We start from the raw sequence: 27,890 nt of genomic DNA on the forward strand, positions 1-27,890 counted from the left end.
GGGCGCTATCAGAACTGGTGGAAAGGCGATGTGAAAATTTTTCAAGAGTGATCAATCCTAGCATGAATCCTCAGGGTGCTATCCCATTGGACTCAAGCTGGAACACAAATGACATTGTGCTAGCGTAAGGGACCTCAAGTGCTAAGCCAATTGGCATCGCACTAGAGGTCCCTTCTGCTAGCACAACGTCATTTCTGTTCGCCCTCACATCCAAGGGGATGCTGCTCTGAGTTTCCATTATATTTCAAAGGAGCAGAAGCAGAACAGCTCATATTTCCGCTTCAAAGGGTTTCTATGCTGGGGTTCTTTTCAGCCCTCCTTCCTTGGTCTTGGGATAAATGGATTTCCTGCAGTCTGTTCCTTTCCTGCTGAGGCAGGGAGCCTCCCCACTCCCCCATTGGCCCATTATGCCAGGTTTGACTTCCCCAGGGTGAGAAAAGTTTTCTCTGTCAGGAGCCAAATGCTGGTGGTGGATGGGGTCAAAGCCAGAGGTGGATGGTGCCATCTGTTCTCTCTCTCTCTCTCTCTCTCTCTCTGCTACTCCCTTTCTCTCTCTCTTTCTGCGACCTTCTCTCTCTGTGTGTGTGTGTGTGTGTGTGTGCTTCGCTATTTTCTCTCTCTCCCTGCCAGTCCTCTCTCTGCTTCCCCTATTCTCTCTCTCTTTCTGCCACTCTTTTCTCTCTCTTTCTGCTGCTACCTCTCTCTCTCTCTTTCTCTCTCTCCCTTTCTGCCACCCTTCTCTCTCTGCCTCCCCTTCTCTCTCTCTGCTTCCCTATTTTCTCTCTCTTGGCCACTCTTCTCTCTCTGCCACTTCTCTCTCTGCTTCCCCTATTTTCTCTCTCTTCACCACTCTTCTCTCTCTGCCACTCCTCTTTCTGCTTCCCCTATTCTCTCTCTCTCTTCCTGCTACTCCCGCTCTCTGTGCTTCCCTATTTTCTCTCTCTAATACACCCCCTCTTTCTGTGTGCTTCCCTTGTTCTTTCTCTCTTTCTGCCACTCCCTTTCTCTCTCCCTCTTTCTGCCATCCCTTCTCTCTCTGCCTCCCCTTCTCTCTCTCTCTGCTTCCCTATTTCTCTCTCTCTCTGCCACTCCTCTCTCTCCCCCACTCCTCTCTTTGCTTCCCCTATTCTCTCTCTCTCCCTCCCTCCCTCCCTCCCTCCCTCCCTCCCTCCCTCCCTCTCTCTTTCTGCCACCCCTTGTCTCTCCCCCCTCCTTTTCTCCCTTTTCTCACTCTGTCTTTCTGCCCTGGACTTTTCTCTCTGCATGTCTCTTTTTGTCTCCCCCCCTCCCCCGGCTCGGTTGTAGAGCCCCTGCTTTTCATGCAGAAGGTCCCAGCTTCAATTCCTTGTGTGGCCAGGGGGGCTAGGAAAGCATCCTGCCCAAAATACCCGAAAGCCACTGCCAGTTAGTGTCTGGTTTGTGAACCGCACAGAGAGCTTCTGCATTGGGCGGTATAGAAATGCAAATAATAAATAAATAAATACAACACTGGGGCGATTGGACTGATGGTCTAATTCAGTATAAGGCAGCTTCCCATGTTCTCGTGTTTCTCTCACACTCTCTCCTTCACTGGATGTATTTATGCAGTAGCTGGACACAGGGATGGTTTGTAGTTACCAGATCCTTGCACTGAGCAAAGGGGTTGGACTGGATGAACCAGGAGGCCCCTTCCAACTCTACAATGCCACGATCAAATTTGCTCTCCCCACCCCTGCAGTGTTCAATCCATGTACACAACACCACGTGGGCCTCAGCAAAGCGCCACACAGCAAGAGTTGGAACGCAGTCACACTCACAATAGTATCAAGATTGCAATTCATTTGTTTCGCGGTGTTTTATCCGCTCAGCGCATCAAGGGAAAAGGACCGCCCCATGTAGACCACATCATCAAAACAGGGCATCTTCTCCATTAAATCTCCTCTGTCTCTCAAGTTCCATATTACACTGAAGCCCTATATTTCTCACTCCTTGATATGGCTGAATTCCCTCCCCCCTCCCTTTAGCTAAACAATCTGCTTTCCTCCCTCCTTGGGGCTTTCGTCTCCAGCTGAGAAATAAGCACATCTAATGTCCTTGGTCATTTGGCCTTCCTTTGGCTTTGCTCACCAATCATTGTTTTAAATGGAATAGGCCTCATTTTAAATAGAAACCGAACAGGGGGTTGGCTAGAATACTCAAGAACCTGGGCTGCTGTCATGAATATCATTATTATTTTTCCTCCACTTTGACTAAAGATTGTTTATCAAGAGGGGAAAGGGCAGAACGATGGAGGCAAGAGACACCCCAGACCACACTCTCAATTTGGCAATTTGGCATGGTTTTGTTTAGAGAACATAGACTGATAGGGCTGGAAGGGGCTTCCAAGACCATCGAGTCCAACCCCCTGCTGCATGCAGGAAGCCTGATTCCCAGGCGGTCTCCCATCCAAGGACTAACCAGGGCTGACCCTGCTTAGCTGACGAGATCGGGCACATCCAGCCCTTTGCTCATACATCAGTCACTTGCACTGAGTTCTGCCTTGTTTGGAAGGGGGGCGGGAATCTTCCTTTCGAATTGTGGCAGATTGTAGCAATGTCAGAAAAGTGTGTGACTTTCTGCTCAACAGTAACGGGTCAGATCTGCACCCAACTCTTTGGCATGCACATGGACAGAGGTCTCCCAAGCAAGGAAGCCCACCTGCATTACGACTGCCAACTTTTGTTGTTTTGTGCACATCAGGCTCTGAGTGCCTCTGGGTGAGCACAGAGTTCCCTTCCCCAAAGAGAATGAAGATTAAAAACAACAACACCATGGGCCACAGTACCCCCCAAGCATAAACAGAGTGGCCTTTGTGAATGGAATGCTGGGAAAAAGGCATGAGATAAAGAGACAGTGGTTCAAGGTTCAAGTGCTTTCGTTCAGGCTTTAAGGGCTGCTAGGCCTTGTTGCTGGAAAAGCAGTTTGCAATAAAAGGGGCAAGAGTGGAAGAAATATGCTGTATGTTAATAATAGTTTTAGAAGAAGGAAGTGCAAATTGTGGTGAGCAACTTGTGAGTCTGTGACAGGCAGGCATGAAGAACAGCCTTGTGATTCACAATTTTCTACAATCGTTGCTTGACCCTTCTGTAGCTGCCAATTCCTCATTATCACTTGCTTGTGAATCAGTTATCAGTTGATCAATAAGTCAACAAGTCTATGATTCATATGGGAATTGCAAAACTATATAATATATTGCTTGAGAATGGAAAGGGGAGGAGCTTTGTACCACACCATTGCTTTCCTCCCCAACCGCTATTGAGATGTGATTTTCTTTGGCCAAAATAAAGTCTCTGAAGGAATTGTACTCCAAAACATATGAGAGGGTTAATTTTTCTATGATACTTGTCAGTCCAGAAGTTGTCTGTGAAATTCTATGACTCAACTTCAGGAAAACCTGCCTCGGGTGCAAAGAAACCCATGTAGGGTCTGTCCTGGCAGAGAAGGGCTGAGAGAAATCAACTGGGGTGAAGAGAGACTTGAGCACTGCTGTGGGCTACACTGCTGTGGACTACAGATGTCAGAGAAATCTGCAGTGGATTCAAATGAGTTTGGATTTCATAGAATCATAGAGTACTAGGGTTGGAAGGGTCCTGTAAGACCATCACCCCCTGCTCAATGCAGGAATCCAAGTCACAGCATTCCTGACAGATGGCTGTCCAGCTTCATCTGGAAGGCCTCCAGTGTGGGAGAGCCCACCGCCTCCCTAGGGAATTGGTTCCATTGTCCTATCGCTCTAACAGTCAAGAAGTTTTTCCTGATGTTCAGCTAGAATCTGGTTTCCTGTTACTGGACCCCTTTATTCCATGTCCTGCACTCTGGGATGATCGAGAAGAGGCCTTCCTCTTTGTGACGATCTTCCAAATACTTGATAGGAGCTATCCTATCTTCCCTCATTCTTCTCTTCTCCAGGCTAAACATGCCCTGTTCTTTCAGTGTCTATGAATCTGATCTATGGATTTTGAAGCAGACCAGCTTTTTCACATTGCATAGATTCCACATTGTTTTACTTTTGGGGAGGATTTGCACAAATCCACAGTGGTGCAAAGCTGCATTAGCGCAAGCTGCATTAGCACAAGCATGTGTTTGCGCAAGTGAAACAAAATTCTCATACATCTCTTTTTAAAAAATTTGTTTCTGTCTATGAGTGGACAAAGAAGCAAAGATGCCTGCAAAACACAGATGGAACGGATTTAACAAAATCCGTGCATCCCTACTGTGGGCTGGTGGGCTTGTCAACATAACGCTTGGAAAACATAATATGCACAAATTGACCCTTAGGCCTGGAACTTCCTGCTGGGAGAAGTGATGCAAACTATCTCTCTCTCCCTGCGTTCGATCCATCCATTTCCAGTATGGCTGGGAATGATAAAAGTTGCAGTCCAACACATCTGAAGGGCACGAGATTGGGGGAGGCCCTTCTACATGTCCCGAAGTCAGAGGGGGAGATGGGAGACCCCCATTTTGATACTCTTTTCCCCTCACTTCAGCATGGAAAGTAGAAAATCAGCTCCATTCTTTCAGTGCTTGAATTGCTGGATGTCAAAGGGGTAGGACTGGCTCACTAACCTTTTGTCTCACCTCTCCCTTTGCTGTCTTAGAAGACTGCATGATTTGGGGGTTTTATGGATTTCATTAAGGGCCCTCTGGTCTCTCCCCATCTCTCAGGGTTCCATTTATGACCTGGTCCCCTTGAACAACCCCTTAAGGATCTCTTGCCTCCTTAAGAGTCCCATCTTTTCCCCTTCCCAGTAACATGGAGTTTAGGCTGTAGACGTGGGATGACTGACACTCTAGACACAGGATTTAGCCACAACAGTTTGCTAGAAGATTTAAAGCCTGCAAATTACAACTAACGCTATTTACACAATAGAGCTCAGTGATACAAAAGGCCTTAAGAGAAAATAAAAGTTGCCTCTGTAGGCCTCAGACTTTCACACCATCCATTTGGGCATGTTTGGAATTTTGAGGGAGTGTCATGGGGGCTCTCACAAAATGGCTGCTGTTTGGGGTGGGGCTTGGCAATTCATAAAATGGCTGCCACGGTGGGCACAGCCAGTCGCTAAACACTCCTTTTCCAGAAGACCAACTGGTGAGGCTCAAAGAAACGTCACTTGCCCAAGAACCTAAATCCAAGGCAGAATTGGAGTCTGAGAAACTCTCTTTTGAACCCAAATAAAGATGGCGCTGGAGGGCAAAACTTTGCTTTGCAGCATGCCAGACTCCCATGTAAATTGAAGCAAAAGGTAAGGAATAAAATAAAAATCAGGAGGGGCAGGGAGCCTGGTGGGTACCAAGAGAGGTATCTACAGGAACATTGGTGTCATGGACACCAATTGGGAGACCACAATACTCCATCTGCACATATCTGGGGCTGCATTTGGATCCAATGACTTGGATTTGTGCATTGGGCAGGAGGTTGGACTCGATGGTCTTATAGGCCCCTTCCAACCCTACGATTCTATGATTCTATGATTCTGTGACCCACTGAAACTCTACTCCGATTGAAGACTTTCACCCAGATCGTGGGCTATTCTCTTCTGCCCCGATTCAAAATGTCGTCATCCCCCCACCCCACACAAGCACCCCAACCCAGAAGTCGAAGAGACTCACCAGTGGCCCCGAATGCTCCTGCTTAACCTTGACCCAGAACTGGGGAGAGCAAACAGGTCCCTCATCTGGATGCCTGGAAGGTTAATGCAATTCCAATTTGCAAGCTGCAGAAGGAGGTAATGTCAGTTCTTTCATGTCTGCTAAATACAGCTCCCTCAAAGAGGCGTAATTTCTAATGTTCCACATGACATGAATTCTAACTGGCTTAACCATGATGAATTTCACTATTTACTCCTGTGTAATCTCTCCCGAACGACATTAACAAAAAAAAAAAAAAAAAGAGGGGGAAAGAGAGAGTGGAAGTAGTCAATGTACTTATTTGGCAAGTGACATTTCACACAGGGAGAGAGGAGCGAGAGAAAATGATAATTTAATATAGATAAAAGGAACAAATTAAGAGGGTTGAAAAATAGATGCTTTAGAGCAGGAGAGGGGAGAAAATATTAAGAAAGATAAAGTCTGCCCGCGAGTTCCCGGACCAAGTGAGAGGCCTCGCTGCCGTTGAGTGCTTTGGGGTCGTGGATTTTAATTAATAGTGTTATTATTATTTTAACATTTCTTTATTGATTGCAGGGGGAGAAAAAACCCGAAGAAGTTTCTGGTTCAATCGGTGCTTTCTGACAGCTTGGGAGCGGGCTCTGTGATGTTAAGTTTTCCCCTTCTCGATGTCGACCTTGAAATTAACAACACGGGGCCCGATCCTTCGGTCGGCGCCTGGGGCCTGATGGAAGTCAGTCAGTTGTGACACTCAGGCACTGGCGAGAACCTACTCCGCAAGATTGTTGTGAGGGAAACACACTCCCTTTGTGGGGTGGGTACATCTTTCGCTGTGTCTTAAAAAAAAAAACCTGAACAGCAGTTCAGTACAGGGCCATTTCAGCATCTGATTTATTTCCATCCCAGGGAAAAGTTATGTGTTTATTTATTTGTTACCATTTTTATGTAAATCACAAAGAAGCAAAACCGGTTCTCAGGATTAGGGATGTACGGACTGTGTAAACTCCGCTCCATCTCTGCTTTGCAGATTGTCAAGCACCTTTTGTTCCGACGTCTGCTCAGAGACGGATGTGAGGGGGTTTTTTGGTCACGCAGAAAAATACATAAATAATTACGTATTTAGGTACATATTTACGTAGGTATTTACATAATTTACCTTGGTACGTAATATTCTCCCCCATTCCATTCAATGTTTCCTCAGCAGAAACTTACATATTTTCCTACAAATTTATATGCATACATTTTGGGAAAGTAAAAAAATCATCTGGAAGCCCACAGACTCCGTACAGCCTGAGGGGGTCACTCCGCAGAGAATTCTGCAGGTTGGATTCTTAGAGCTCATTTTAGTCCATCTCGAATTTCTCCAGCATCCCTACTCAGGATGCAAAAAAAAATTATTGTAGGATTTTATTGGGCCTTCCTACAAATAATAACAAAAAAGCATTCTGAGAACCTATTTCTCTTCTTTGTGATTTACTTTGTATGCTCACCTCCTTCTGTTTTCACAATTTTTACATACCCACAGGGTTTTAAAACTTTTTTTTTACATTTATTTAACATAATTTCTAGGCTCATTATCATAAAACACTGTCTAAGCACTGTACAATAAGAAGAAGGCAATTTAAAAAAATGGCATACAACATCTAAAAAATATAAAATCCAGAATCAAGAGCTGGTGAAACCAAAGGAAGGAAAGGGGAAAAAATGTCTCTTCCCACAAGAATAGGGCTGGGCAACAAGCTGCATAGGGGCACACGCACACACACACACACGGCCTTTTTTTGCAGGGGAGGTGCTCCAGACCTGCAGAATTTGGTGCTGCAGTGACTGTGAAAGAAGAAGAAAAGAAGGAGGAAGGGGAGAAGTGGTGATTTTGGAAGAAAAGAAGGCATGCAGGAGATGCACACTTCTTTGAAAACAGGATATTCTAAGTTAATATGGTGGAAACTAATATGGTAGTGACAATTTCAGCAGCGGGAGGCATGTAGCAATCGGTAGGTTCCAGGAGAGCAATGCAGTCCTCTGACCCATGAAGCCTGCTCTCACCTGCTCAGTTCACCTCACTCCTGCTCTCATTTGAGACCTGTTTTTTTCAGTTTGTTCGAAAGGGAATAGTACATATTTAAAACAGCAGAAGTGCACATCTTTCAGAAGTGTGCACTCCTCCTTGACGAAAGCATGAAAATGTGCATTTTTTTAAGTGTACATTTTTTGAAGTGTGCATGTTTTAAAGTGTGCCTTTGTCAAAGCCTGCATGTTTGAAAGTGTACATTTTTAAAAGTGCGCATTTTTAAAAGTGCGCATTTCGCCGTCGCGAATGCCCATCCAGGAACGTTTGCGAACGTTTTCAGAGAATGCGCGCTCCCACTCGCTGGCAGGATTTTGGATGAGGCATTTTTGAGTGATTTGAGAACTGAAATTAAATTCTATATGTCCCTACACACAGAGAGGGTGAATTTTGAGAGGCTGTATAAACCGGTAAGTTGAGAGATGCCTTGGCCAGGTGAATCCTGAAAAGGGGGCCTTTTAAATATCGAAAGAAATAGAAATAATCAAGTATCTGCCCATGGCAAAGCAGCTTTGGTGTAGGTTGGGAAGGAATTAAGGCTGGGCTAAACTGATGAGTACCTTGAGTCATCTCAGTGGTGATGGGTCATTTACCCAACCACCCCTCAGAACTGTCTGGGCTCAAGAGACTAGGGAGAGGAGTGACCCCTGGCCTCTGGTGGCTTCAAAGCTTCAAAGCTTGATGGCAGAGTACATGTTTGGTGTGTGGAAGGCCCCAAGTTCCAGTAGGGCCTGGGAAGATCTTTGCCTAAAACCTGGAAAACAGGTGCCAGTCACGGTGGACCAGGGGTGGACAGCCAGCCGTCTTAGGGCTCAATATGGCTCCTCTGCCTATGTACATGCGGTCTGAACTTCAAATGCCCTCTTCAGGCAAATCAGTTTGGAGCTCTGGGAAGGATGATCTGTCCCTTCCCAGGCAGGTCACTGTGTGGGAAGGGAGAGGGAAAGAGAGAGATGGGGGAGGCAGAAAAGGGGGTATCAGAAAGAGAGAGAGAGAGAGAGAGAGAGAGAGAGAGAGATGGGGGCTTCAGAAAGAGAAATTGGTGTGTCAGAAAGAAAGATCGAGAAAGGGGGTGTCAGAAAGAGAGAGAGAGATGGGGTGTCAGAAAGAGTGAGAAAAATAAGGGTGTCAGAAAGAGAGAGAGAGAGAGAGAGAAATAGGGATGTCAAACAGAGAGAAATTATGTCAGACAGAGAGAGAGAGAAATGGGGGATATCAGAGAGAGAGAGAGAGAGAGAGAGAGATGGGGTGTTAGAAAGAGTTAGAAAAATAAGGGTGTCAGAAAGAGAGAGAGAAATAGGGGTATCAGAAACACACAGAGAAAGAAATAGGGATGTCAGGAACACAGAGAGAGAAATAGGGTGTTAGAAAGAGAGAGGGGGAAATGGGGGATATCAGAGAGAGAGAGAGATAGGAGTGTCAGAAGGAGAGAGGAAGAAATGGGGTGTCAGAGGGGGAGAGAAGAGTGCCCCCACCCTGTTTTAGCTCTGGCTCTGCTCACTGCCAGCGTGTAGTCCCTGAATGATTCCCTCCAAGGGAATGCAGCCCCCATAGAAAAGTGTTTATTCACCTCTGGTGAAGACAGTACTGAGCTGGATGAACCAATGGATTGTCTCGGTATGAGGCAGCTTCCTTTGTTTCTATGAGACCTTTAGATTGCTTTCCATGCAGAAGATTCCAAGTTCAATCTATGGTGTCTCCCAGTAGGCCTCCTGTTTAAATCAGTCCTTTATTCTGAATCATGAGGACTAGAATTCTTACTTCACCTTTAGAGAAAGGGCCATAGCACACTTGAAGAGTGCCTGCTTTGCATGCAAAAGGTCCCAAGTTCAACCTCTGGCAACTCTCCAGGTTGGGCTGGGAAAGACCCCTTATCTGAAACTTTGGAGAGCTACTGCCTATCAGAGGAGAGCGGGAGAGAGGGAGAGGGAGAGAAATGGAAGGGAGTGGAAGAGAGAGAGAGAGAGAGACAAGGGGATGGCAGATAGGAAGATAGAAGGGGGTGGCAGAGAGAGAGAGACAGAGGAGGGGATGGCAAAAAGGGAGAGAGAAGGGGATGGCAAAAAGAGAGAGACAGAGGAAGAGAGGGGGGGATTGCAGAGAAGGAGAGAGAGAAGGGGTGGCAGAGAGACAGACAGAGAGAGAAAGGGGTGGCAAAAAGAGAGAGTTAGAGAGAGAGAGGGTGGGTGGCAGAAAGAAAGAAAGAAAGAAAGAAAGAAAGAAAGAAAGAAAGAAAGGAAAGAGGTGAGCCCGTTCACTTTGTTTTGTATCTCCCCCCCCCCCACTGGCTTAGGCCCTGCCCACTGGTGGCTTGTGGTCCTTGACAGACTATCCCTGAGAAAATGTGACCCTTCACCAAAACGTTTCCCTGACTCTGCCTTAGACCATAGAAATAGGAGTTCCAAGGTCCATGAGAATTCTCCATGAAATTAAGCCCCCTTTATCGACACCGGAACACCATGGGCTCCCCCAGGACTCCTTGCAGGTCTCGAAACCTACCCAAGTGGTCTTGGGGCCATCTGCTGGAACGGTACATGCCAAGCTATTTGTTTACAAGTAGTGCTCAAACAGGCCTCAGTTCCCAACAAAGGCAGAATTCTCTCCCCCTATCAGTTTGTGGGTGTGTGTTTTTTTAAAGAAAAGAAAATCAAGATAAATGAAGACTCTTAAATCAGGGATGTCTTAATGGGTGGTCTGGGAAGCTAATTTCAAGTGTTTGATTATTTTTCCTCACTTGTAGCACAGTAGACCAGAGACCTCTGCGGGAGGCCCAAGTTCAAATCATTTACAAGCCAAAACATGATCTGGGAACAAAATTGTTTTTAACATGCCTGCCCCTCGACCCTCCACCCCAACATGATGGGCCGCCAAGAGGTTTCTCTCTCTCTGTCTCTCTCTTTGTCCCTCACATTAGTTTATTTTTATTATTTTCTTGGAATGTAGCCCCAGCTGGGTAACGAAGCATCCCACATTCCCAAGTCGTGCATGGAGGTTAAAGAGAGTCATTCTGGATAATTAAACCAGTCCTGGCGATTGCTTTGGTGAGTACTGACAGCGTAATCAGAACAGTTCATCGGCTTCGTCACTTCAGGTTTCTAAAAAAATACATGAGGCGGGGAAGTGGCAGAGAGTCTGGACGAAATGGAGGTGGTACCGGCCTGGTGTAAGAGGAACCCTGTCCCATAGTACAATCCATAAGGATGCATACGGAGTTTTTCGGGCAGACAGGGTGAACCTGGGGCGCTCATGTTCCCACTGCACCCTTCTCTACCTCACAAGATGGTTGCAAGGATAAAATCAGAGGAGGGGGGAAACGGATCCATGACTCCTTTCCCTGGCTGCACACCCTTCTCCAACTATCGTAAGTTTGGTGCTTTCCCAAGATTTTGAGAAATCAGGGCATGCTATAAACCTAAATAAAGAAATGTTGAAATCTATGGCCCCAACGCTCCCCGAGGTATGTAACACTGTTTGCTTTTTGTCCTGTGAAAGCAGCTATGGTAATCTTCATATCCACTACACTGTCTATTGCAAAGAGATGAAACTTCACGGGTGTACAGACAAGGCAACCTGGCCCGTTTAAGGAACTCATGAGATGGGGATCAGACCTCCTAGCTGCTATCATTATTATTATTCTTTACATTTTTATACCGCCCAATAGCTGAAGCTCTCTGGGTGGTTAACAAAGATTAAAAACATTAAAAATACAGTACACAGAGATTAAAAGCCATTTACATAAAAAAAACCCACAAACAGACAATATACGCAAGAGAACATATACCTAAAACAACTTTGAACAAGCGATCTCAAGCAAACAACCATAACCACAAGACAATCCAGGACTGATGAAAACTTATCATATGCTGCCGAATGCCTGGGGGAAGAGAAAGGTCTTGACCTGGCACTGGAAAGATAACAGTGTTGGTGCCAGGCAGGACTCGTTGGGGAGATGATTCCATAATTGGTGAGCCACCACCGAGAAGGCCCTCTCTCTTGTTGCCGTCTTCCAAGCTTCCCTCGGAGTAGGCAGCTGGAGGAGGCCCTTAGATGTTGCACGTGATGTATCGGTAGGTTTGTGTCAGGAGAGGCACTCCAACAGATATTGTGGTCCCAAGCTGTGTAAGGCTTTATAGGTTAAAACCAGCACCTTGTATCAGGCTTGGAAACATACAGGTGGCTGGTGCAAGCAGACCAGAATTCTATGCAAATTTAGCCATAGAAAAATATGTAAAATAAAAATAATTTAACAATCAGCCCCAAATATGCATTTCCTTCATAGGCTAAAACATGAAAATTCACACGGGGGGGGGATTTGCGCATTTTTGGGGGGGCAGGAAGATTTGTGTATCTTCTCAAGCGCACAAATTCGGGATATTGGAAAAAATCCGATTCCGCCAATGAGTGGACTATGAAGGCACCTGACAAAAAAAAGTCCACAAAACTCAGACAAACGGGTTTTACAAAATCTGCCTATCCCTAGTCCCGCCAAAGCCAACAGGGCTAGAAGTATTCCCACTTCCCACACATATTCAAAACACATGGAAGGGGATGGGGAAGAGGCCATACTTGGCATGCTTGAAAGACTGGGATTCAATCCCTGGTTTAAGGCAGCTCCCTGTGTTCCTAGTTAAAGCAGCCTTTTATTCAGAACCATGAGGACTGGAACCTTACTCTAGTTTTAGTTGTAGCCAAATGGATGAGCACATGTTTTGCATGGAGAAGGCCCCAGGTTCATTTTCTGGCCTCTCCAGGTTGCATTTGGAAAGACTCCTGTCTGAAACCTTGGAGAAATACTGCCAATCAGAGTAAAGGATACTGAGCTGGGTGGACCCAAAGTCTCCCCATCCCATCCCGTCCATGGCTGGGTTTGCTTCCTGTATACCCTTGTGGGTATATCTACCCAGAAGCCTTTGCAGCTGCATTTTCCATCCCAGCCCCACGACACAAAAGATCTTAAAAGGGGATCTCTCACCATATCGAAAAGATAGCAGTCAGCAGTTTTTCAGTACTTACATATATAGTAATATTCATGCCCCGGCCTGAATTCGAACCCCAGCGAGAAAGGGGTGAAGAGCTGAAACTTCTCGGAGAACTTCAGCGGCCCGTTGGGTGAGTCGGGCCGATTGCACTCCCAGCGCTTGAAGCCATTTTGCCGATGGTCGCAGGAGTCGTGGCCTTCGTACTTGACCATGTAGAGGATGTACCGTTCCATCCGGTCCATGGGAAATGGGATCTCGTAGTGTGGGCAATAAATATCCAAGTAGTCATTGATGCTAACCTCCACGGTGTAGTCACCCTGATGAAACCTGTAGTGGGGGACACCAAGGGCAACATGGAGATTAAGAAACAGGACCCACTGGTTTTCACAGGTTAGGAAGAATAAGAGCTGAAGATGAAGATTCACAGTCATTTGAAGTAAGATGGAAAATCATAGGAATGTAGAGTTGGAAGGGACCTTTGTCTCGCTCCCTGTTCAGTGGAGGAATCTCGCAACAACAGCATCCCTGGCAGATGACTGCCCAGCTTCTGCTTAAACACTTCCAGTGAAGGAGAACCCCCAAGGTAGCCCTGTCTGCTGCCAAACAGATTTTACCATTAGGACATTTCTCCTAATGCTTAGCCAAAAACTACTTCCCTGGAATTTCCACTCATTCTTGTCCTGCCTTCTTGGAGCAACTGAGAACAATGCTTCTCCGTGTTCTGCATGACAGCCCTTCAGATATTTGAAGACCAGTATCATGGTCTACCATTATTACCTCCCATTAACCTATTCTTCTCCAAGCTAAACATACCCAGCTCTTTCAACCCTTCCTCATAGGACTTGGCTTCTGATTATCCCTTCTTTTCCTTTTCCATTTTGGAACATAACACTTTACTTCAAAGCTCTGAACTCCAAGTGGTTTAGGCTTGTTGGCATCCCTGGATTATTTTGGGCACACCTCAGTTATGAACTCTCACCAACTTTCTGATATTACCTAATTCAAAGTCAAGGGAAAGGAAGTAGAAAGAAGGGACACAGGGGGTGAACATGGGATCGTTTCAGTATTTAGGCTTCATCTCTGGCCTAGTTACGGCAAGACAAAGGAACATAATACTGGAATAAAATGTCATCATTCAAAAATTCAGGACATCAAAGCATTTGATGGGTGAATTTGAGCAAGCATTTAAACATTCAGGGAAGATCTGGAACAAAGTCATTTCTAGACTAATAGGAAATATGCACCAGGACACCCCTACGGCACGTGGACAATGCTGCAAATTCTTGAGAGAATTAACCTTTGAGCATGTACAATGCACTCATTCTCTTTCACTTTCAGAAAAGGATGCTCTGCAACATCATATTTAAGAAATTCAAAGTGGTCCCCTTTTTCACCCACAGCTAAAAGGACAACCCAGGAATTCTGCCTACAGCTCCCTTCCAATCCAAGCCCCCACAGGGATGAGTGAATTCACTCCCTCTGCTATTGCGTTCCTTTATTGCTACAGACATTTGTCCTGCCCTGCGTCCCATCCTTCCAGAAGTCCAGCTTAACTGGGAAAATGTGTGAAATGAAATCTGGAATCAGAGCACACACTGCTCGCCTCCACTTCCCACTTAAAGGTTACATTGCACCTTTCTCCTCTGCCATGTTAGCAATGCTGAGGTGTAGGATAAAACACTGTAAAGAAAACACAACGCAACCATATTGATCGTCACTATGGCTGCACCCCAATTCTTTTAGTGCTGTGTTTTATTCATGTGCTGTGTGGCGTTGGTAAAACAGCGCACATTTTTTAATTTGATTCAGTGGATTCAATACCCTACCTTTGAGGACATCTGCCCTCCCTGGGAGGCTCAAAGGAACCAAGACCAATTTAAAACAATCCACTCTAAAAGAATCCTGATGCAATCCCACAGACATTGGGGTTGGTTTTTTTGGGGGGGGGTGATTTTTCCATGCACTCTGATGCATCGCAGCGGAAGCTGGTGGTGCCAAGGGGGGGGGGGGCTATGAATCAAATTCTACGTTTTAGTCAGAATCAGCTCTAAATGAGCTATCCAAAGTGCTGAACCCATTTCGGGAATAGGGTTCCGCTCTTTGGATAGCTCCTTAGAGTTCTGGCTGGTTCTGACTGAAACCCAGAATGGTTCCTCAGCCCCATCGAAATTGGATCCACCAGCTTCCTCTTTTGCATCATTATGGGGATATGTGAAGGATATGTGAAGTTGTCTTGTACTGGACCAGAACCTAAAGCAGGCTAAAGTTGGCCCATGGGCATTAGGTGCAACAACCCTGGTCTACACTGACTGGTAGAAGCTCTTAGGGTTCTCAGACAGACATCTTTCTCAGCCTGAATTGATCATGAGGGCCTTTTAAATGTGAAGTCTGACCCCTACCATGGAGCTATGGCCCTTTCCTTAAAATTAAAGCAAGACTCCAGTCCCCATGGATCTGAATGAAGGGCTGATTTAAGTAGGAACATGGGAAGTTGCCTGTGTTATCTTCCCATGTTCTTAGGTCTTTACCAGCCCTACCTGAAGACAGGGATTAAACCTGGGGCCTTTTGCTCTTCCACTAAGCAGTAGCATATGCTGAGGAACAGAGACCTCTGGCAAACCATGCATGCAGAGCGCTCTGTAGAACCATCACAAAATGGAGGATTTCTGATGTGTTCTTTCTAGGGATGTGGGAGAAATCCACAATAGATTCAGATGAGTTTGGATTGCTATGGGCCTCACCTGTGGGTTCCATAGCGGACCAGGTTTTTCCAAGTCGCCTGGATTCCACGGAGTTGCAGACAATTTTTCAACTTTGGGGGGAGATTTGCGCAGTTGCAGAAGAGCACCATAACGCAAATGTGCATTTGCGGACAGGAATGAAATTCTCGTACATCCCTTAACAAAATCTGATTCCCTCAGTGAGCGGACGACAGAACGAAAGACACCTGATAATCTCTGGGACACAGTCTGTACATCCCTAATTGTTTCCCCTTCAGCAACAGAACCGGGTAATTCTGGATCTGTGCAGATATTCAGAGGAGAATTTTGGAAGTAGCCCTGCACACACCTCACGGCAGAACCGAGGCATACCACGATCCCAGACCAATTGCCCCTTCTGACCGACCAATTTCAGTCTCCAGCTAGCTAGAAACACTTGACGTTTTCCCAACTGCAACCACAGCTCAACAGATTCTGCCAAGCTCGTATTACCCACTCACTGGAGAAACCCAGAGCGGCCTAACCAGACTTCCCTCCTACCACATGATCTGCTTAATCTTCCTTCTTCCCATTAATGTTACAGGATTAAACCAAGCACCTCTTAAAATTAATAAACTGGCCACGGCAGGTGATTAGTGGAGTAGGGGGGGAATCATTCTTCAGCAACATCTCTCATCAGAACCCCTCCGGTATTATATTCAGAGGCACACTCCGATCCTAGAGTTGGGTTTGGGTTTTTTCCTTACATTTTTGGGACCGATTATCCAAGAGATTAGGGGATTAGCGAAACTAGGAGAAGTGAAGAACAGTCCCTGGGTTGTGGGTGGCGTGCGCTGCATGCCTTAAGACACCATTACCAATTGCTTTCGGCTCCTGATTTCAACTCACTCACTCCAGCCCAACTTGCTCACTTTCATCCTGGAGAAGGCCTGGTCCCATGAAGGCCCACATCATTCTCCTCAGCTCCCACAGAGCTGTTGCCATAGAGCCCCGTAGAGGCTCTGCTGCCATAGGACAGGGCTGGGGGGGGGGTCTTTTATGTTTGAGGGCTTCAGAGGTAAATGGTCAGGGGCTACATGCCAGTGGTGGGTAAGGACAGAGCCAGAAGTGACCCCCCTCTTTCTACCACCCCTTTTGCTCTCTCTTTCTTTGTGCCACCCTCTCTCTCTCTCTCTCTGCCACCTTCTCTCTCTGCCTCCCCTTCTCTCTGCTTCCCCTATTCTCTCTCTCTTTCTGCCTCCCCCACTCTCTCTCTTTCTTTCTGCTACTCCCTTCCTCTCTCCCTTTCTTTCTAGCACCCATTCTCTCTCTCTCTCTGACACCGACTTCTCTCTCTTCTCTCTGCTGCCCCTTCTCTCTCTCGCTGTCTTTCTGCCACCCACTTCTCTCTCTTTCTTTCTGGCACCTCTCTCTCTCTCTGTCTGCCACCCACTTCTCTCTCTTCTTTCTGCCACCACTTCTCTGCCACCCCTTCTCTCCCCCTCCCTTCTCTCTCCCTTCCCCCTGCTTTCAACCACTCCTTCTCTCTCTCCCACTTCCTCCTTGCCCAACAGTATTGGTAGAGATCTGATCACTCGTGGAGGGCTTTTGAAATTAGTCCAAGGGGTGCATGCATCTCTAGGGCTGCTGGTTGCCCACTCCTGCCACAGACAGACATGGGACACCCCCCCTGCCCAGTGCATCATGCAACCGCATTCTCTCTCAGCACGCCCTTCCCTCTACTGTAGCAGTTCTCAAACTCCCACCACCACCACCAAAGACAGCTTTTAAATTGGTAGGTATCTCAGCAGGCCCCTTAATTCAATTTTTGTTTTTCTACAGAGAGAAGTGCATACATAACTCATATTTTAATCACATTTGTTTTTCTTCTGCGGCACTGGTCCTATAATCCAAATCAGTGCGATATTATGGAAATCACAGGCCCCAGGCCAGGCCGCTGGGAAAGGCCCTTTAACAGGTCAATTGGGGGGGGGGGAGTTACTAGAATGCACCAGCACGATACTATGAGAAACACTGGCCTGGGCCTATTAGTGAGAATAGGCCTTCTCAGCCTATTCGGTAATCCAGCTCTGGGCAAAGCAGCCTCAGATTCTGTTGTCAGAAAAACAACAACCATATATCAAGTGTAGGGCCAAATAGAGATTTTTTTTTTAAACCTTTTATTTATTTTTGTCTTTATAAATGAAATAAACGATACCAACAACCTGATCAATAACTACAATTTCCCAACAATACAATATTCTTAGGAGGACACAACAATAACAAAACGGAGAAGAAAGGAAAAGGAAAAGAAAAGAAAAGATGTTTTTCTTTTTCTTTTTTAAAGGGTTAAATTTAAACTCCAATATACACGGGCTTCAGATCCCATTCTATTTTAAAAACTATACCTATAACATTAGCAATATTAAAATTTAATAATCAACCTTACATTTCAATATCATATCATCAGTCTTATAGCAAGGAAGCAAGCCTACAATCATTCCCAGTAACCATATATTGCTCTTAAGTTAAAATATAATAGTAATTATAAAGCTTAACAATTCAACCAACCAAAAATCTTAGTAAATAGTCTTCTAGTAATGGTAATGATAATAATAATAATAATAATTTAAAAAGATGAAATTATAATGTTATATAATAATAAAGCGTAGAAGCAACCTTACAACAGTCAGTGATATATTTTATACTAGATATATAAATGAATGTGCACAATACAACCTCAAACAATATATTTGAATACAGCATATTATATCCATTTTAGAGAATGAGAATTTAAAGAAAAATAAAAAAGAGAAGAAAAATGAAAGAAAGTAAACGAATATATGTATAATCAGTTATCTCTGGCCTAGCCTGAATCATGCAGACTAAACATGGACAGTTAACAAAACTTGTTTAAAGATTCCTGTTTATGGGGCTGGAACAGAAATCTCACGCATTTTTATGTTCAGCCATGCCTCCGCCATTTCATGATTTAGAAACTTCTTCATCTGACCTTCAGAAACAATGCAAAATGTAGCAGGCTATTTTAAGTGATATTGTAAGTTCATTTGTTTTGCCAGAGTTTTCACCTTGATGAATTGCCTTCTTTTATCAGCCACCTCTTTGACGTAATCTGGAAATAGCATAACTTTATCTTGTTTAAAAAAAAGATTTCCACCCTCTCTCGCCAAACGCAGGATATAATTCTTTGGGGAGATTCTTGCAAATTGGACTGTAATCGTATAGTCAGTCCCTTTAGCATTTGGCACACGAAATGCCTGCTCAATGTCAAATAAATAATCAAATGGCACAGGGAGTATCTCATGCAAAAGCTTGTCTACAAAGGTAGGCAAATTTACATCATTAGGCAAATTTTTAATCCCAATAATACGAACATTGGATCTACGTGTGAAGGCCTCCAGTTGGGAGATTCTGGCAGAGAAATTTTTGAAAAAAGCTTGTGTTGTTGGTTGTCAGCCTATCTTGTAGCTCATTAACCTTTGCCTCCATTTTTTGCCAGGAAGTGTTAATTAAATCCACAGCCCCTTGCAGGGTGGTGATGGAATTTTGAATTGAATCCAACCTCTTGGCTTGCTCTGCAAATTGCGAAGATAAAGTTTTTATCAGAGTAAATAATTCCTCTATATCTTCTGTTCTCGGAGCTTTTGCCAAGGGAGGTACGGGGGAAGTGGGCGGTGATGCAGTTTCGTTCTTTCTCCTCACTGTAGCCATGTTTCTCTTCAAACAAATCTTGCAGGTCCTCAAATATTGTTGATATTCCTTAAACCATCCCTCAGATATTGTTGATATTTCTTAATCCATATATTACAATGGAACACGTCAGCCCTATTTTCTCCTATTAAATAGGAGTTTCAAAACAGCTTTTTGCGATGGTTAAGCTCTGGGAAGGTAGTCTTGGAATCCAGCCCCCCCCCCCCCCGCTGCCTCGCGGAGTGTACTTTTCTACAAGATCTCATCCAGATGCTGCCTTGCCCCCCCTTTTAATTCCAGGGGGGAGATGAAAAGGTTTTTCAACCTTTTAAAAAGCTGTTTGAGATAGCGTCCCGTGGAGGCTCTGCAGGATGCTGTGAGGATGACATTGGTTCCCCAAATAGAGATATTTTTGACTGTCCAGAAGCCTTTCCATGGACCACCTAAAGCAGGGGTGGGCAACTTCAGATAGTCCAGGGGGGGGGCATTTTTGCCCTCCTTGACTCCCACATGGGCCACACCCTGTGGGGTGCCATGGGGCACCTTCCCCCAAACTTGTGCCCCCAAATAGTTGCATTAGTGCTATGGAATGCTAAACAGGCCAAAATGGCCCATTTAGTCATCCATAGTGTTAATGTAGCCACTTCTTTATTACCCCCCCCCGGGTGTAGCTATGCCATGAGTAGGTGCATGTGGACTGCAAGGCACGTGTTGCCCACCTTTGACCAAAGGGTAACGTCATTCAGTTTTCAACCTCAGCTCTACCAGGTTCATCCTCCTACCCGCTCACCGATATATTCCTCTTTTTCCCCCTTCCCTTCTTAGAACTATTTCATGCGTTCTTCCATCTCTCCACTCCAGCAGGAATCATGACCCTGTGTCTCCCCAGCCATGGGCGTTGAACTGTTAGGTTAGAGGTGCCAAGATAGTGATACATCAGATCCTAAGGTTTACTTACAAGGAGACTTTATTGGGTAACTTACAGCACACAGGCGTACCCAATGGCTGGATCAGACAGCTTCTCTGAACCAAGAGCCATGGGGTACAATGGGTATTATAAAACATACGTTAGCAATAAGCAGCATAACAGCAGCAAGCACCCCCTAATGTGCATTCCCAGCATGGACTAACAGCACTAGGTTCTCAGCACAGCCACCTGTAAACAAACTTCGCTTCCCAGGCAGAGTGCTTGATGAGACTTTCTATTTGCACTGAGAAGGCTGTTATTGGCCTTTTGAATCATCTTCACATGCTCAGAGGCTTACCAGCAAGGGAATTGCACCAATAATGAACTTAAGCAAGCATGGATCTCTAGGCTCCTCTAACACTACAAATGACTTGGCTACGCTCCTGGGGCCAATACAGACCCGCCGGTTGCCTTCACAGGGGGAGGGGGGCATCAGTCAACGTTTTTTTCTCTCTTTGTCTGGAGAGTTGTAAAGGAAGAGTGACATCTGACAAGACTCCCCCTGAGGCATCACCCCTCTTCCCCCCTCCCTCTCCTGGACTCTCTTCAACAAGAGGGTTTCCGTGTTTGGCATCACTCACTCTCAGAGAGAGGGAGAGAGGTGGGTGGATATGCTCCAGCCAGTTGATCTGTATTTATTAAATTTATTCCATTATTAAATTGATCTCCTACCTTTCTGGCAAAAGGGGTGCTCAAGGTGGCTAACGACGATACAAATACAGATTAAAAACAACCTCTCATTTAAAATGTAACATAAAAACATAACAATAAAAGGAATATCCAGCACCCAACCAGTTAAAAAAAACGCTTTCGGCAACAGACTAACTTGGGGACCAGTCCCTAAGACACTGTCTAGACAGCTGTAGGGTATTTCACTTTACAGAAACCGTGGTCAGAGCCCTGGCTATGAGCTTGGCTCCCAGATACCACATTCCCCAACTGTAGCTGGCAGAGTTCTTCCCCATCTCTGTGCCTGGAAACAGAATGCAGAGAGGGCAAAAAGGGGGCGGTCCCGGGGGCAGGGAGGAGACTGTGGAAGCCTGTTTATGAGGCTTCCTATTCCACCACCTGGCCTCCCCTTTCCTGCTCTGACGTCCGCATGAATCCATGCATCTAGCAAAAAATGCAGGGAGGCTGGAGCACAGAGGAGCCCTGCATTGGAGAGTCACCAGCCTCTAAGTTCGAGAGTGTGGGGGCAACCACCAAGAAGGCCTTCTCTTGAGTCCCTGTTGAATGTGCCTCTGAAAGAAATGGAAATGAGAGAAGGTCTTCTTTGAAGATGATAATGATTAGTAGAGTTGGCACAGCACCCAATCCGGACTGGGAGTCCAGCAGGCTGCCACCCACCTACTGCTCTGAGCCTCCCAGTCCTGCCCCCCTGCTCACCGAGCCGCCCGCACTCACCCCACGCCCTTCCAGCAATCTCTGCAGCAACCATTTTGTGAAAAAACAGCACTCTCAGATACACACACATTTGCTCTTGTACACAATGGCGCTGTGAATGGCCTTTTATGCCAGCAACACAGTGGGGGCAGGAACTTGGCAGGCACCTAGGGAACTGGGGAGGGGGGCACCCATCCATCAATAATTATTAAGATTTTTACCTTGCCTTTCAAGGTGCTGCGCCTTCACAAGGCGGCTTAAAATATTCCAAAGCCGTGAACATACAAATGACAATTATACACACACACAGAGCAGCATAATAACATAACATCAGAAGAGCCCTGCTGGATCAGACCAAGGGTCCATCTAGTGCAGCATTCTGTTCACACAGGGGCCAACCAGCTGCCCCAATGGGAAGGTCACAAGCAGGACATGAGTGCAACTGCAGCTTCCTGCAGTCTTTTAAATAGCCTGGTGATATATATCTCCCAGGCCACATTTGTGAATTCTAATTTCAGTCTACCAGGATCGATTACTGTAATGCACCCTTTTCCTAATATCAGGATGCAATTCACGGCAGTTTAGAAATGTGAAAGGAGAGAGCATTCATTTGGTTTGTACCATCAGCTCCATGGACATTGAGAAAGGGAGCAACCTGGTGAGGCCAGTCACAGAGACGGCTGTGTCGGGATGCACGATTTTGTCTGGTCCATGTTCCAAACAGAACCAGTTACACGCTTTCCTGGACAAATGGGCAAGTCAAGATGCAAGCTACCCTTTGGATTTTACAATTTGCAACCCGCCAAAATTTGCGATGCAGTTCTCGGCTCAAAAAAGAAGAAGAAAAAGGGAAAGTACTGTAATGCATATGAAAAATGAATATTTTAGGACAAAATAGGTTTAGAAATAAGTAATTGGAGAGGAAATAAATTTGGATAGGTGTAATTTGAGCAGAAATACATCTGAAAATATGTATTGAAATGCAGATTAATGCAGAAACTGGACAAAAAAGACTTGTGGGTGAAGATACGCGAAAGACCAGAAAGAGACAGATTTGCAGCAGAAAGAGACAGTTTTGCCAATCCCTTGAAAAAAAACTGGAGGAGTGGAGATGTCTACATAGTAAAATGCCTTTACTCCTGGTTCGGGATGCTTCCTAAACTCTCCTGAATTATCTCCGTTGCTCTTCTGAATTAGCTGGACTGATTCCTGAACTGTAACTGATGTATTACAAATCCTCCATTGTTCCAGTTTTTATTTCCAAATTCCGAGCACAGCATTGCCGTTTTGCCACACCTTTCTGTTCTTTCAGTGTGTCTTCCCACCCCCCTCTACATGAGAGTTAGACAAGAAGGTCGATCCAAATCTACTGGTAGATCTCCAAGTGATTTCAAATAGATTGGCAAGGATTTCCGACTCCCACTTATTCAGCAATAGCAGCAGCACCTTTCCCCATCCTTAAGTTATACTGCTGAAATGAAGAAACCAGGAGCAGGATTTTATGCGGAAGGACGGTGAGCTCCATACAGTTCTGGTGCTCAGAACCGTGGCCTCATAATTCTTTAATTCTATGTAGGGATGTGTACATGAGCCATGTTTGAGCTCACCAAAGTTCTCCATTTTCCACTTTGATGCTTGTCACTAGGGGTGGCACGGGCACCCAGTTGGGGCTCGAAGCCCGGCTTGGAATCACCAGCTTGTAGGGATGTGTGAACCCACCCCTGTCCAGGTTCTCTGGGCACCTGCCCAGCCCTTACCCCCGCTCACTGGTCCCAGGACCACGCTTAAGCCTCTCCCATGCTCGGCGAGCGGCCCACACTCACCCTGATGGCCTCATTAAGCTCTGCAGTTTATTTGAAAAACAAAATGGCAACCACAAAAATGCACATATTTACATACATGTGAAAATGCACATTTTTGTGAATGCGCACACTTGCACATGCAGGAATGTGCACATTTTCACAGGTGCACATGTTTGCCCATGTGTGAATATGTACATTTGCGAAAATGCACAATTTCACGCGCACACAAATATGCCAGTGCCCAGCAGAGAGAAGTGTGGTTGTTCAGCGGCAGCAGCAGGATGGGAACTGAGAGAAATGCGCCATGGGGCTTCCCTTTCAGCTTCCATCCTGCTGCCTCCACTCCCACAAGCCCACAATGAGCCATGATGGTGCACACATGGTGGCTCGTTGTGGGAAATGGTTGCCAGCTTGACAAATGCCCGTGGACCTCTGGGCAGCTTGCACCCTGGCGCAAGCAGGGGCAGGCCTCTGGCAGGGCTCCAATGAGCGGAGGGGAAGGCAGCAGCGTGTGAGTTCGTCCATCCCTACTCCCCACATGTGGTTCTCTCTCCCAAATGTGAGTGTCTCCCCCCACAACAGGAAAAGTGTGCATTTTCCAAAACTGTGCATTTTTCCAAGCACGAACCCCAAGGGTGCACTTTCCCCCAGTAGGCTAAAGCATGGAAACGCATTCAGGTGGAAGAGATGTGCATTTTCGGAAGGGCGCAGTTGCGCAAGTGTGCCTTTTTGCAAGCGTGCACTTTTGAATGTGAACAGAAGCTCAGGAAATGGCAAAGCCTTCCTGAGAATCCTGCTTCCCCTGACGTTCATGTTTGGGACTGTGAACAGGGCATGCTCACAGGATTTGCAGGCAGGAACGAACTTCTCAGAGATCCCTAATGTGCTGTGTTTGTCTTTTGCACCAAGTTGTGGTTTGTAGCAACCCCCCTGCCAAAAAAAACAATGTACATCCCAGAAGCCTGCCCACCCCTGTTCTACATCACCAATGCGCATATGTACATTGACCAAATGCCGCAAAACCACAACAGCCCTACCTCGATGCCATGATTTATATAGCTGTATCAAGGTTCTCCTGTTGTGATTGTTTTTAATCACATTTCAATTTGGAGGGTGCGTGAGCGTGGGGTGGCGACAACCACAGTGCCCACGGCTGCATTTGGGTGACCACACGCTGTGTCTGACAAAGACCCTTGCGTGACTCCGAGGGCAGCAACTAACACAGCCTCTGCACTGCTGCTGGTTCCATTGCACTTGTGGGACCCACCGCAAGCTCAGCAGGAATGAATACTTCTGTGGGGAGCCCCAGGAATAAGAAGAAAAGCTGGTTTCCGGAACGGGATGGATCTGCACAGATCCCTTCTGTGAGCTCCGCCGTTCCTGAAACAAGCATTTCTATTCGTTTCTGATCGCTTCAGGACCTTCTAGGTTCCCATTATGCTAGGAGCAGGTTCCGCTTTTGACGGCGGGGGCGGGGGGAGTATTTTATACTAGCAATGTGCTGAAAATTTCTTCCACATTATTTTTCAACCATTCTCTTTCAATCTGGTAGAAAAGAAATTGCTTTGGGAAAGAAATTCAAAGGAGGAGGAATCTCAGAGACATACTCGTGGGTTGGGTTTGGGGTTCTTGGGCTTACTTACTTGTGAGGTGGCTGAGGAGTGTGAATGAGTGTCCTGTCTGTCATCATACAATAATCTCTCTGGCAGCCTGCAGCCTCCTTGGCTTCCTTCACCTTATTTATTTATTTATTTCACTTATATCCCACCTTTCTTTCATCATGGAACTCAAGGTGGTGACATGTGGTTCCCAGATGGTCTCCCCTTCAAGCACTGAGCAGACCCAGACCTGCTTAGCTTCAGCAAGGGGGCTGCCTCGTGTGCGTTCAGACCATCTCTTGGGACCATGTCTTCAGTGAAAGCCCTCATGAGGAAGACGTCACTCACGAGGCAATTCCTCCCATGGGGCTTTTTCAGTTCAGGAAATGCAGGTGGCCTGGGATGTGTAATAGAGAGAGAAAATACATGCAGCACCATTGAATCATTGAATCATAGAACAGTAGGGTTGGAAGGGGCCTGTAAGACCATTGAGCCCAACCCCCTGCTCAGTGCAGGAACCCAAGTCACAGCATCCCTGAAAGATGGCTGTCCAGCTTCATAGAATCATAGAAGAGTAGGGTTGGAAGGGTCCTATAAGATCATCCAGTCCAACCCCTGCTCAATGCAGGAATCCAAGTCAGAGCATCCCTGACAGCTGGCTATCCAGCTTCATCTTGAAGGCCTCCAGTGTGGGAGAGCCCACCACTGCCCTAGGTCATTGGTTCCATTGTCGTATTGCCCTCGGCCACCTTGCAGTGATGAGGCAAGCTCAAAAACACCACCCAAAGAAATGCAAAATTCTGCCTCAGAAAAGTGGAAGCTTCAACACAGTTGATGCTGTTGCCACCTACAGAAGCAGTTCAATAACACCCCCCCCAAAAAAAAAAAACCCTTAGGAGAAAAGAAAGAAGCTGGGCTACAACCCCTGCCCATACTGTGCCCTCTCTGTGAGAAACTGTTGGAGAATTTCTCCTCCTCTTGGAGAAATTTGGTGAATTGTCCCCCACCCCACCCCAGTTTCTTTGCCCGTAAATCGGCTGGAGAATTGTGACAGGCCGTTTCTGCACAACGCCAGTTTATACCTCCATCCAACATTTCTGCTGGCATCTTGCTTTCCTCCCCTCGCCCCCCGTTTCTGTGCCCTCAAGACGTCTTTGCATGGATGTGAGGACAAGGCTCTGTGGGCATCCAGCGTCTCCGACCATCAAGAGCAGAAATGCATTACCGTTCACAATACATACATACATACATACATAAGCACAGCAAACAGATCTATAACTCTCCATGAGCCGCCCAGCGGACGACGTGGCCACATCTCCATTTAAATGGAGCCGGCAGGAGTGGCGAGCGTCCCACTGTGCTGAGAAGTGGCAATTGAGTGTGACAGGGCGGGCCGATTTCTCCCCAATCCGTGGCTGGCTGATGAGGCAAGCACATGCTGCTGTGTGTGTGATGCAACCGCCGCAGGGGGAAAGCAGGAGCAAGTGTGTGAGAATGCACGTGAGAGAGACTGAGAGAGAGAGAGAGAGAGAGAGAGAGGGGGGCGAATGACTCTGAAGGAGGCAGCTGGAGTTCAAGGCCCACAGCAAAGTGGTAGATCCTTTGCTTTGCATGCCGAAAGCCCTGGGTTCAATCCCTGGGCATCTCTGATTGGAAATGCCATTGCCATTTTAGAAAACAACGGCATCTCCGAGGAACAAATCACAAGGAAAAGCCCTTCCCTGTCTGAAAACCTGGGGAGCCATGACCGATCAGAGTAGACTTTGTACCCTCCAGACATGATGGACTACAACTTCCAGCATCCCCAGCCATGCTCCCATCACCCTCAGTCTGGCACCTCTGGAGGGCATCTGGTTTGGGGGGGTAGACCAGCGGAGGCACTGCGGGAGTAAATGGACTCTGTCTACGGCTGCTTCTTATTGAGATCTGTTTTAGAACCATGAGGACTGGGAACTTGTGTCCATTATTTTTGGGGAAGGACCAGAGCTCAGCTGAACAGTGCGGGCTTTGCATGCAGTGAGCAAGCAATGGGAAAAAGGAGTCCTGTGCCGGAGACACCTGAGAGTTGGCGTCACTCAAAATAGAAAAAAAAATGGGGCTGGATAGACAAGCCCGAATCTGCAGTCTGCCATGGGTTGCTGGCTAAGATCCAACTGTCTCCATGCACAGGGGAAGGTTGCACGCAGGAAATCGGCCTGTGTATTTCCAAGGGACAGGTGCTAGAGTTGCCGCCAAGACCCGGGTTCAAATCTCCACTCAGCTGTGAATCTCTCCATCATGCACACACAGAGATATACTCTTCTTCTTCTTCTTCTTCTTCTTCTTCTTCTCCTCCTCCTCCTCCTCCTCCTCCTCCTCCTCCTCCTCCTCTCTCTCTCTCTCTCTCTCTCTCTCAGCCTTACCCCCTTCCCCACCCAGGGTGGTTCTGAGCATCAAGTGGGTTGGCAGAGAGAAGGCCCACACATGCTGCTGAAGCTGCTTTGGTGAAGAGCACGCACATCTTTTCTAAAACAGCAACAAATAAATAAAGGTGCGCAAAGGTACAGCTGCCCTACACTTGTCGATGCAGACACATTACACCACAGAACATACTGGCGCACTTTGGGCGATGCGGGAGGCACCAGGGCTAAAACGGCAAGCTAAGGCCTCTGGCTCTGGGAACACCGTCGCCCCTCATTCTGGCCTGCCCCTCAAGGAACGCTGCACTTTGCATGCTCCTTGGCACACCGCTGGGGCTGTTCCAAAGGAGTTGGAAAAGCTGGTGAGCTTACCTCACGGGAAGACCCAAGACCTTCAGTCGAATCGGGAGCAAGCCCTTCCTGGGTTTTCTCCCCCTTGCACCTTCAGCTCAGTGCTCAGTGTTTCTGCCTCCTAATGATATCATTACTCAAGCCTGCCGGAGCGCGCTCCAGCACTTATCTCTCTCTGGGGGAAAAGGGCCTTGTGAAGTCTCCTTCAAACCCGCACCTCACCATTAGGATCCTACTCATCAGAGGCTCTTGAAAGATCTCAGAGCACCGTGGGGCAGCAGCTGCAGCCTGCATTCAAAGAGAGTGTG

The 27,890-nt window shown here is 46.6% G+C and overlaps 1 protein-coding gene across 5 annotated transcripts in view; it reads right to left on the minus strand.

Moving 5' to 3' along the window:
- The window catches only part of EFNA2 (ephrin A2), a 277,009-nt gene that overhangs the window by 15,861 nt on the left and 233,258 nt on the right, over positions 1–27,890 (minus strand). For all 5 annotated transcript variants that reach the window (XM_084825789.1, XM_084825788.1, XM_084825787.1 and 2 more), the window contains one exon: positions 12,707–12,999. In XM_084825789.1, coding sequence (XP_084681915.1) covers positions 12,707–12,999 — 293 coding nt within the window. The remainder of the gene's footprint in view (positions 1–12,706; positions 13,000–27,890) is intronic.

Source organism: Heloderma suspectum, chromosome Z, assembly GCF_057233095.1.
Source record: "Heloderma suspectum isolate Gila_16-S chromosome Z, 16-S_ref, whole genome shotgun sequence".
NCBI lineage: Eukaryota > Metazoa > Chordata > Lepidosauria > Squamata > Helodermatidae > Heloderma > Heloderma suspectum.